General features: G+C 32.0%; 1 protein-coding gene across 5 annotated transcripts in view; it reads right to left on the bottom strand.

Annotated features, from left to right (window-relative positions):
* LOC106088406 (serine-rich adhesin for platelets) overlaps positions 1-12,857 on the bottom strand; it is a 244,646-nt gene that overhangs the window by 7,568 nt on the left and 224,221 nt on the right. For 3 of the 5 annotated variants that reach the window (XM_013253901.2, XM_013253903.2, XM_013253905.2), the window contains exon 10: positions 3,944-4,149. In XM_013253901.2, coding sequence (XP_013109355.1) covers positions 3,944-4,149 — 206 coding nt within the window. The remainder of the gene's footprint in view (positions 1-3,943; positions 4,150-12,857) is intronic. The other 2 variants (XM_013253904.2, XM_013253906.2) reach the window with 1 other exon arrangement.

Raw genomic sequence — 12,857 nt, 5'->3', positions numbered from 1 at the left:
ACCCCAAAACCTTAAATCGGGAGATCGGTATATATTGTAGCTATGTCCAAATATATACCAATCTGAATCATATTGAATACGGATCTCGAAGAGCCTTATATAGCTCACTGTGTCAAATTTCAGTGAAATCGGATAATAAATGCGCCCCTTATCGGCTCAAGACCTTAAATCGGGAGATTGGTATATATGACAGCCATATCCAGATGTGGACCAATCTCGATCATATTGAACACGGATATCGAAGAGCCTAACACAGCTCACCGTGCCAAATTTCAGCGAAATCGGATAATAAATGTGGCATAACGGGGCATAAGACCTTCAATTTGCAGATCGGTATATGTGACAGCTATATCCAGATATGGACCAATCTCGATTATATTGAACATGTATATCGAAAAGCCTAACACATCTTACGATGTCAAATTTCAACGAAAACGGATAATAAATGCGACCCTTATCGGCTCAAGACCTTAAATCGGGGGATCGGTATATATGGCAGCTATATCCAAATATAGACCAATCTCGATCATATTGAACACGGATATCGAAGAGCCTAACACAGCTCACCGTGCCAAATTTCAGCGAAATCGGATAATAAATTTGGCTTAACGGGGCATAAGACCTTCAATTTGCAGATCGGTATATGTGACAGCTATATCCAGATATGGACCAATCTCGATTATATTGAACATGTATATCGAAAAGCCTAACACATCTTACGATGCCAAATTTCAGCGAAATCGAATAATAACTGTAGCTTTAATGGGCATAAGACCTTAAATTTGCAGCTCGGTATATATGACAGCTATGTCCAAATATATACCGACCCGACCAATATTTAACACCGATGTCGAGATGGCCAATGAAACTCATTGTGCCAAATTTCAGCGAAATCGGAAAAGAAATGCTCCTTTTACGGCCCAAACCCTTAAATTATGAGATCGGTATATCCAAATATAGACCGATCTGGGCCTTATTGAAAAGGTATGTTGAAGAGCCTGATACAGCTCATCGTGCCAAATTTCAGTGAAATCGGACAATAAATGCGCCTTCTATGGGTCCATGACCTTAAATCGGGAAATCTTGGCCTAAAACCTCAAATCGGGAAGTCTGGGCCTAAGACCTTAAATCGGGATATCTGGGCCTAAAACCTTAAAACGGCAGATCGGTCTATAATGGGGCCTATATCAAGATTTAGTTCGATATAGCCCATCTTTGAACTAAACCTGCCTAGGGACAAAAAAAAACTGTGTAAAGTTTCAGCTCATTGCTGCAGGTGTCCATTGGGGGCACTCTGCCATGACTGGAATGGATCTTCAGGGCGAGCCAGGCATTGTTGTCCTAAATACCTAGGGCATGGAGGGAGGTCGAGGTGATATTTATCTTCAAGGCGCGAAAAACCCTACAGTACTTCAAAGGATTATAGACCAATCAGTCTAGCATTGTTTTCACTTCAAACACTGGAAAGATTGGTTAAAGTGATGGTGAGGGAGGGACTGACATCGGAGAATTTCAGGGAGGCAAAATATGCATACCTCAAGCGGAGGTTGGTGGAGATGACCCTACATGAAGGAGGTCGAAATGTCCAATAGAAGGAGTATACGATGGTGGCCTTCCTCGACATTGAGGGGGCATTTAACAAATAATGGAGATAGGGTCAATATTCGGCGCCCTGGACCGCACGGAGTTCCACCCCAGTGACTCTCGGTAAATGGATAATATGCTTCGCGGCAAAAATGCCAATGCAAATTTGCCCATAAGCATTCCATTAAGGAACAGAGGCTGAATGGCGTGCCGCAGAGCGACATCTATGTGGTGAAAAATTTTTACATGGCATAGTACTTCCCAAATGTCGCCAGCATTAGGAGGGCATTGTGACCCGGGATTCGAAGCTAGGCGTTGAGCGTCAAAGGCGGACATGCTAACATCTGCGCTACGGTGACCTTCGTGGCACGATTATTAATCCGGACTTGGGAGAAAGTGTGGTCAGAAGGCTGGTGATAAGGGGAACGCCTCAATAAAGGGTGTTCTTGCCGATTCTCCAGAAGCTGGTGATAAAAGCTCCGGAAGCTGGTGATAAGATTTATTGCATCTCGACAAAGATGGCGTGAACCTGATCGCATATGCGGATGATGTCGTTGTATTGATTCGAGGCAGATTTCTGTCAGCGAGATTGTGAAAAGATCACTGTGGAGTCTTTCTGAATGGGCTACGAGAAATGGGTTGAAGACCAATCCAAGAAAAGCGGAGCTGGGCCTCTGCGATACATAATTTCAGACTCCCGTTACGGATTTCAGAGTCTCCCGTCCCACTCTGCAATTGTTAAGGTAGGCGATAAACCTAGGCCTTAGTCTTCGATTCGTAACGTAGGAAAGGTGTCGAAGTCCTGCATATGGGGTTCGGTAGAAAGTGGGGAGTTAGCCCGAAGATGATATACTGGATGTACAAGGCCATGAAAAGATCACTGTGGAGGCTTTCCGAATGCGCTACGAAATGGGTTGAGGACCAACCCAAGGAAGACGGAGCTGGTGCTCTTTACTCGGAGATATACGATACAGGATTTCAGACTCCTGTTGCGAATTTTAGACTCCCGTCCTACTCTGCAATTGTCAAGGAAGGCAAAATAACTAGGCCTCAGTCTTCGATTCGTAACTGCCCTGGAAAAGAAATACGGAGGAAAGGTATCGCAAGGCGATCTGCGCCTTTTACTCCTGCAGAAAGATGTTCGGTAAGAAGTGGGGAGTTGGCCCGAAGTTGATGTACTGGATGTACACGGCCATTGTGGGAGCAGTGCTGATAGATGAAGCAGTGGTATGATGGAAGGCTGTGGAGAAGAGTACACGAACCAAGGAACTTCGAAAGATACAGAGATTGGCCTGCGTGGGGATCCCGTGAATTTTAAGATCCACGCCGCAGGCGGGTCTGTAGCGATACTGAATTTACAGTTTGTTGAGGTATATATTCAGTCATGTTAAAATTTTCTCTCAAGAGGTGTCGCACTGCGGTACGCCGTTCGGACTCTGCTAGAAAAAGTAGGCCCCTTATCATTGAGCTTCAACTTGAATAAGGGGCCTACTTTTTATAGCAGAGTACGAACAGCGTGCGACACCTCTTTAGAGAGATATTTTAATATGGCTGACATTTTTTGTTCTGATGGTCTCGCCAGGATTCGAACCCAGGTGGACATGCTAATCGCCATGCGGACCCGGCAGTAAAAAGGAGGCCCTTCATCAGAGAGCTTAAATATTAATCGGACCGCACTCATATGAGAAAAGTCTTCCCTGAGAGAAGTTTCCATGTTCCTTAATGGAATGTTCAAGGGAGATTTAGTGTCACAATGGGCCGCAATGGCCTTCGAGTGAACACATCTTTCGAAGTGGGCATGAGCTGGGTCCCATAGATTATGACCCCACAACCTCCATAACCATAGTTCAACAGGAAAACACCAATTTAACTACATTCGGTTACATCAATGGCGATAGGCGTATCTTGAAGTTGGATAAGGGCACATCAAAATCTCTCATTAGTGCAGATTTGGTAAAAGGAAGGATATCTCCGTTAAATGGAGTCAGTAGGGCTAGACCGTTTTGAAGCTGACTTTTGGCGGGATAATTTAACCTAAACATAAACTGTAAGCTCTACATCTCTATTTTTAAAGCCTGTGGCGTTATTTCAACAAAAAGACGGACGGGCATGGCAAAATCATCTTAGATTTTTGCGAGAATCAAGAATAGGGATGGATGTGTTGCAAACGGAATGGCCAAAATTAATATTCCCACATCCCTCGGTGATGGGTATAATAAAAAAGAATTTTAAACTAAACTAGATTAAAAATTTTTTCAAAAATTTTTTCTATGTTGCTCTCGATAATAATCCTCATAGCACTCCTCTCTTGAACGAAATTCTTTATAAAACATTTTTTTATTATAAAATAAAAACTTACTCTCTGCCGATTCTTCCAATTGATCCAATTTTGTATCCTTCAAAATCTCATCAATTAATGAATTCGGATTAACTCTTGTCTCTTCCACACGATCCGAGACACGTGGTCCATCATCCAAGGGACCCTTTTTACGTTTTTCGGCGGTATTCTTCATGCGATCCAATGAACCAGTTTCACTTATAACTAAAGATCCAGAACTGGGATTCCTAAGACAAATTTAGCATAGTTTTGGTTAAGAGCATTATGGATGAATGTGTGGTGGTTGTTGTGTAGTTGATGTTTGCAGAATATATAGAAGTCCAAAAAGTTCCACGGTTGGAAGGCATCACATAATCACAAGCATAATTTCAACAAAAAACGGCAGGTTTTTCGGTCGTTTCGATGGATGGTTTAAGAAAACAAAGCAGGATCCGGGATTTGAATAATTTTGGGAAAAAACGATAAAAATGAAATAAAATTGAAATATAAAATTAGTAAAAATTGTGTTAAGCCATAAAATAGTTAATTTTAGAACAAAGATAGTTTATGAGTTTAACCAAAAACTATGGATCAACACAAACAAGAGTTTATTGAACCAGAACTAATATGACAAAAAATCTTAACGGAATTAAAGCTATTGAATTGAGTTTGATATTGATAGATTATAAGAGGAAGAGTATTAAGATAGAAAACAAAGCTTTATAAAATATTGAAAGTGCATAAGCAGATTGAAATGGCTTTTTTACTAAGGCTTACTAAAATTTTATTAAATTAACAAATTATAACTTTTTTATTAAATATTTAAAAAAAAATTTTTTTTAATTTTTTGAATATTTTTTTTTTATAGAAATAGGGTTGGAAATGAAAAAAAAAATATATTTAAAATATATATATTTATTTAAAAATACATATCTTGTATAAACAAATTAAAAATATTTTTATAAAAAAATAAAAATATTTTTTATAAAAAATTAGAAATATTTTTAAAAAAAATTAAGTATATTTTTTTGACAAAATATACATTTTTAGTTTTTTAAGAACATTTTTTATTAAAAATAAAATAATAATTTTATCAAAAGCATATATATATATATATTTTTTTTTAATAAAAATTAATATTTTTTATAAAAAATTTAAAAAATATTTTTATCAAAAAAATTAAAAATATTTATATAAAATATTAAATATATACTTTTTATAAAAAAAATAAAAATATATATTTTGTATAAAAAATTTAGGAATATTTTTTATAAAAAAAAAATTTTTATAAAAATTAAAAATATTTTTTTATAAAAAAATTAAAAATGTTTTTATAAAAAATTAAAACTTTATAAAAAATTAGGTATACTTTTTTGACAAATATGCAAATTATTAAGAAAATTTTAATTTTTCATAAAAAATATTTTTAATTTTTTATAAAAAATATTTTTAATTTTGTATAAAAAATATTTTTAATTTTGTTATAAAAAAAAATATTTTATAAAAAAAATTATAAAAAATTAAAAATATTTTTTATAAAAAAGTTAAAAATATTTTTACAAAAAATTAAAACTTTATAAAAAAATTAGGTATACACTTTTGACAAATATGCAAATTGTTAAAAAAATTTAAATTTTTTAAAAAAATATTTTTAATTTTTTATAAAAAAATAATTTTAATTTTACATTTTTATGTATTCTTAATTTTTTTATAAAAAATATATATTTTTATTTAAAAAAAAAAAAAATATATATATAGATAATAAAATTATTTTTTTATTTTTAATAAAAAATGTTCTTAAAAACCTATAAAAATGTAGATTTTGTCAAAAAGTATACCTATTTTTTTTTATAAAATTTTATTTTTTTATAAAAATATTTTTTTATAAAAAATATTTTTAATTTTTTATAAAAAATATTCCTAATTTTTTTATACAAAATATATATTTTTTTTATACGAAGTATATATTTAATTTTTTTATATAAATATTTTTAATTTTTTATAAAAAATGAAAAATATTTTTTTATAAAAAATTAAAAATATTTTTTATATTTTTTTTTTAATATTTTTTTATTAAAAATAATTTTTTAAAAAAAATTAAAAATATTTTTTATAAAAAATTAGAAATATTTTCTAAAAGAAAATTAAATACATTTTTTTGAAAAAATATATTTTTTAAAGTTTTTTTAAGAACATTATGTTTTAAAAATAAAAAAATAATTTTATTAAAAGCATATATATATTTTTTTTTAAATAAATATTTTATATTAAAATATATATTTTGCAAATAATTTTAAAATTTTCATTTTAATTAAAAATAAAAAAAAATGTTTTTTTTTAATATTTTTTAAATTGAAATTAACTTTTTCAATTTTATTTTTGTTTAAAAAATTTTATATATTTTTTTAATAAAAACTAAATTTGTTTCTATTTATTAATTAGCATAAAAATTTTTTTATTCATAATTTTTTCATTTAAACATTTGGGTTTTTATTCTTAAATTAAGAATTTCTTCTATTAAAAATTTTTATTAATAATAAGAGTTTTAATAAAAATTAAATAATTTTTTTATAAAAAGTTAAAATCTGTTTATAGCAATTAAAATATTTTTTTTTTTAAATATAATTCTTTTATTAAAATGTTTTTTTTTTTCAAATTTGTGAAAGGAAAATTAAATGCCATTTGCAAATATGAAAAAATCCAATTTCATGTTGTCACGATGGCACTGAAATTTAAGTAATTTAATTAAAACTGAAAATATTATTTTTTTTTATATATATTATTTATTAAAAAATTTAGCAAAAGATTTTTTTTTTGGTTTTTGAGTATTGCTCAAAATGTTAAATACGGCCAGCAATCATTTTATGCTCACCAGCAAAAACACAATAGCTCAACGAATTTAATAGTACGTGTACATTGAAATTTTTATGAACTGGATTTAACTAAATCCAAAAACAAATCTCGTCCGTTTATATTGCGTTTTTAGGGATTTAAGTGACATACAAAAGCGTATACATGAATGTGCATTTTATTTGGGATTTAAAAATAAATCCTGGAAAAATGGGATTTATTTTTGTATGGAAAAAAAACGGCAAAAAAGGCTATAAATCCGGATTTAGTAGTCAATATAAACGTACTACCCGTGTTGTTGTATGGTTCTGAGGCATGGCTACTTGTGAAAGCAGATGAGCAAGTACTTGGAGTATTTGAGAGAAAGATTCTTCGTAAAATATATGGACCAGTTTGCGTTAATGGAGAATATAGGCGACGTATGAACCACGAGCTGTATGAGCTCTATGACGACGAATAGCATAGATACACGCATCAAAATACATCGGCTGCGTTGGCTAGGTCATGTTGTCAGAATGGATCAAGAAGATGTAGCAAAGAAGTCCGGGAAGACCAAAAGCCCGATAGAAAAATCAAGTGGTGGCAGACACCTCGAAATTTGGTGTCAGAGATTTTAGAATGAGCGCAGAAGATCGAGGCGCTTGGAACGCTATTCTAAGTTCGGCTAGTGGAACAAATGTTCTGTCATAGCCAACTAAAAGTAAAGCAATACGCATTTTTAAGGTGTATTTTGTGTTTTGGTCGTTGAGAGTCGTAAGCGTCAACAACGATTGCTGGTATAAGGTGTGAGTTTGCCAGTCGCTGCATGTCTACCATTTGCACTTATTTTTAAGAGGTCTTGCTGCTGTTCTCTCGTGCGCATACGCATTGGGTGGCCTACCATGATCGGGATTTCGGTCTTACCAGGGGCCTCGTCAGATGGCTTTGCCCCTAAAAGCTTACATGCTTCCACCTACTTACTAATTAGTGAGCATTGTAATGGCAAAAGCATGCCTTTCGAATGAAATGTTGGTTCTTACTGGTTAACATTTTCTTACAGCACAGTAAGACATCTAGCATCAGCAACACACACAGAGCCAATACTTCTTATCGAGACAATCTTCGATTGCCATAGACTAACCTTTCAATATGAGCGTATGTCATTTCTTGATGTGCTGTTTGTTATTTTTCTTAAAATGTTAATAATTTAAGTTTTAATATAAATCAAATATAATTTTTATAATTACCACAAAAATATATATTTTTAACATTTTTAATATTTATTTGTTTAATAAATATATTTTTTGTTTGAAATAAAATAATACTTTTATAAAAAAAATTATTTTTTTTCAAATATTTTTTTTTAATATTAAACCATTTTCTTTTAAATTAACCTATCACTTTCATATTAAATAATAAATTATTGTAAAATTTCTATTTTGGAAAAAAAAATTAAAAAAAAAGTTATCCGAAATTTTTAACCAATCACTGAGAAAATGACCCTTAGTTTTATTAACTCTTTTAAGCCATTTCAATCTTTAATTTTTATTTTGTATTTTTTGTGTGGTTTCATATGTTGGTGAATTTCATGTGCCTGTGTGTTGTTTTTACTATTTTCATTGCAAGTTGGATGTTGGATTTTGGACAAATTCAAAGTTTCTATGACACAAAAAGACAAGATGATGATATAGTGTAGGGGTAAGAACACAACATTCAACAAAAGCATTATAAAGAATTATTTATTTAGGCTTAACTATGTTACACACCATATACCAAGAGGTAAGACAGAACATGTTAGTTGGATAGATGACAAACTAAGCTTATATGCAAGCTTACAAAACTGATACGAAAAAAGCTCAAAATCGGGGTCCAAGAAAAATAAAAACGACATGACATAGAAACTATAAAAGAACAAAAATTCATTTGCCAAAGGGTTGGAAAAAAAACTTGTAGAAATTTTAAAACATTCCTGGAACTTTTAGATATATTTGCGGGAGAACCCCTAAAAAAACTTAAAATTAGAAAAAAAATACAATTTATATATAAGCTAAAAACTATGTTACTATCTATTATCAAATGAAAATATCTAATTGTAGATTAAAAGTTGTTGGGAGACTGGGTACGATATTAATTGTGTGCCGATTTGAAGGCTTTATAACTTCCCCTGGACATGATGAGTATTTATTTTATATGGCAACTCCTTTCCAAAAACTCCATAATTTTTATTTTGAATTCAAAAATAATAAAAATTGATTTTCAATTCAAAATCAGATAAACTTATCGCCCAATTCAAACAGAGCACATTGGGATAAGTTCAAAAATAGTTATAATGCACTATGTCCGGTCGGCCCGGATCTTGGGTACCCACCATCATGGATGCTGCAAAATTCCATAATTTGTATTTTAAATTATAAAAATTAATTTTCAATTCAAAATCAGATTAACTAACCGCCCAATTCAAACACAGCACATTGGGATGAATTTAAAAAAATTATAATGCACTGTGTTCGGTCGGCCTGGATCTTGGGTACCCACCATCATGGATGCTGCTAAACGTATACTCTTATTACCTCAGTTTATATTTGAATTTATTTGAAACCAGTAAAGAAAGGCAAAAGTCGGGCGGTGCCGACTTTATAATACCCTACTCCTACCCTATAGGTGGGAGGAAAGTGGGAGCTATATCTAATTCTGAACCAATTTTGATGGACCTCGGCGGATGTTTTCAGGTGGGTTATTGGCAAGATTGGTCAATAAATGCGCTTGCAGTGCCTATAGAAGTGAAAATTGGGCGATATATATATATATATATATATATATATGGCAGCTATATCTCAATCTGAACCGATTTGTATGAAATTCACCAGTAATATCGAGAGTCATTAGAAAATCCTTCCTTGCCAAGAATCGGTTAACAAATGATCACTTTTTTGCAATATTTCTCAAAATCGGACGAACATATATATGGGAGCTATATCTAAATCTGAACCGATTTCTAGGAAACTTCTTAGATATTGTGGTAGTCGTCGGGGAAAGCGCTGTACAAAATTTTGGCATGATTTGTCAATAAGTGCGCTTGCAGTGGCTCTAGGAATGAAAATCGGGCGATATATATATATGGCAGCTATATCTAAATCTGAACCGATTTCTATGAAATTCACCAGTAATGTCGAGAGTTATTAAAAAATCCTTCCTGCCAAATTTCGAGAGAATCGGTTAACAAATGAGCACATTATTGCAATATTTTTCAAAATCAGGCGAACATATATATGGGAGCTATAGCTAAATTTGAACCGATTTCGACCAAATTTTTTATATGTCGTGGTAGTCGTCGGGAAAAGCGCTGTACAAAATGTTGGCAAGATTAGTCAATAAATGCGCTTGCAGTGCCCATAGGAGTGAAAATCGGGCGATATATATATATATATATGAGAGCTATATCTAAATCTGAACCGATTTCTATGGAATTCACCAGTAATGTCGAGAATCATTAAAAAATCTTTCCTGTCGAATTTCTAGAGAATCGGTTAACAAATGACCATTTTATTGCAATAAAACAGCAAATTGGACGGACAGATATATGGAAGCTACATCTAAATCTGAACCGATTTTTTCCAATTTCAATAGGTTTCGTCTCCAGGTCGAAAAACATGCCTGTACCACATTTGAAGACGATCGGATGAAAACTGCGACCTGTAGTTTGTACACAAATTAACATGGATAGACGGACAGACAGACAGTCGGACATAGCTAAATCGAATCAGAAAGTGATTCCGAGTAGATGGGTTTACTTATCAATGGGTTTATCTCTTTTCCTTTGGGTGTTACAAACAAATGCACTAAGTTATAACACCCTGTAGCACAGTTGTAGGGTATAAAAATCAAATAGGAGAATGATTGAGGTTTCTAGAGGCTCAAGAAGTCCCAATGAGGGATCCAGGAATCTAAGAACTGGCTTTTTGAAAATTGAGTTAAAATATGTCATTTATGCCAGGCACAATGGGGTGAATTAAAAAAGGAGAAAAGAGATATATGAAGTGCGATTTTCAGTTCATGCGATTTTTTGGCTATACAAAATAGACCCCAATGAAATAAGCCCCAAAGAAAAAGTGAAGTAAATCCCAAAAAAATTCAATATATTTTGGAACTCATGGCACACATTGGGATGAATTAAAAAACAAGGACAAAAAATCATCATCATAATCTCAAAGTGATTTACTCATATCGAGGATCTGGCATATTTGAGGTGAGTGCAAGGATCATTATTGTAATGAATTAAAAAGAAGGCACAGTGGGATGATTTAAAAAAATGCAAAATACCATATTTAGATTTTTTATTAGGACTATTAAAATTTAAATAAAGAAATAATAACTCCGAGTATGAATTACAGTTTTTCCAATTATATAACTCATGAAACACAGTGGGAAGAATTAAAAACTAAGGACGAAAAAATAATTATCATCATATTAAAGTAATTCACTCATATTCAAGATTTTTTATATTTGAGTTAAGTGGAAGGTTTTAATTGTAATGATTTAGAAAGTAGGCACAGTGGGATGGTTTAAAAAAAGTTTGAAAAATTTTTCGATTTTTTCATTTAGGACCAATAAAATTTAAATGAAGACATAATAAATGCGAGCATGAATTTATGTTTGCGAATATATAACTCATGTCACACAGTGGCGTGAATTAAAAAAATATGACAAAAAAATCATCATCATCATCTCAAAGTGTTTCACTTATATTCAAGATCTGACATATTTGAGGTGAGTTGAAGGATCATTATTGTAATGGATTAAGATCTAGCCACAATGGGATGATTTAAAAAATTAAAAAAATTTTGAATTGTTCATTTAGGACTAATACAATTTAAATGAAGACGTAATAAATCCGAGCATGAATTTAAATTTTTGCGGTTATATAATACCTCATGGCACACAATGGGGTGAATTTAAAAAATTAGGACAAAAAACCATCATCTCAAAGTGGTTCACTCATATTCAAGATTTTACATATTTGAGGTGAGTGGAAGGATCATTATTGTAATCAATTAGAAAGTAGGCACAGTAGGATGATTTGAAAATGTTCAAACAATTACCATATTTAGATTTATTATTTGGGACTGTGGAAACCCCGGTCAGAGAAATATCAAATACGAGTATGAGACTCAGTGTATGCGATTTTATAGTTCATAGAGCGCACAGTGGGATGAGTTAAATGAATAAGGATAAAAAATCTTCATAATATTGAGTTGATGCCCCATTTCCAAAAGCTGGCATTTCTGAATATTGAGGTAAGAGTGACCGTTATTGGTGTCATGAAGTAAAAATTGGCACAATGGATTGTATTAAAAATTCCTCAAATATATAACATTTTGATTTTTCTTTAGCGTACGTGAGAAAATACATCAGAGCAATAAAAAATGCGACTAGGAGATTTTGTCTTTGCGATGTTATAGCCCATATGGCGCACAGTGGTATTAGTTAAGAAATATAAGAACAAAATTTCGGCATTTTTACATTGAAAACTATGAAAAAATAAATCGCAGAGGTACTTAAAGGGCAACTCAAATAGTCTGAATTTATTATTCATATAATTCATATAAGACACAGTGGGTTAAGTTCAAAAAAAAATTTTAATCCATGGATTATTTTTCTTTAGCCACGGGCTAAAAAGCAAATAAAATTTTTGTTATGAGCATCATGTTACTCTTAAAATGATATGCGGCACAGTGGGTAGAGTTTAAAAAATACGTACGATTTTAAAATTTGGTTTTTTAGGGACAAAAACTTATTGTTTTGCGGTATTATTTGTGCAGATAATGTTGCAATTTTCAAACTTCATCCTGGCACAGTGGGATGTGTTTAACTTATGTGAGACATAGTAGAAAGATTATAACATTTTTCGTAGTAATTGGATCAGAAAAAATAAACAAATTTATTTCGTAACATAACATATGAGCAACAGGTTATTCTTGAGCTCATATGAGGCACAGTGGTATGTTTTTATAAATGCATTTTTTTCGAAAATTGCTTTGTATTTTGTAGCGGATGATAAAAAAATATTTGGGACATTAAAAGGGTCGTTCGAACGAATGTGATTTTGAAATTTTACCGGGCACATTGG

Source organism: Stomoxys calcitrans, chromosome 3 (assembly GCF_963082655.1).
Source record: "Stomoxys calcitrans chromosome 3, idStoCalc2.1, whole genome shotgun sequence".
Classification (NCBI taxonomy): Eukaryota; Metazoa; Arthropoda; class Insecta; order Diptera; family Muscidae; genus Stomoxys; species Stomoxys calcitrans.
This window is presented reverse-complemented; position numbering and strand designations above follow the sequence as displayed.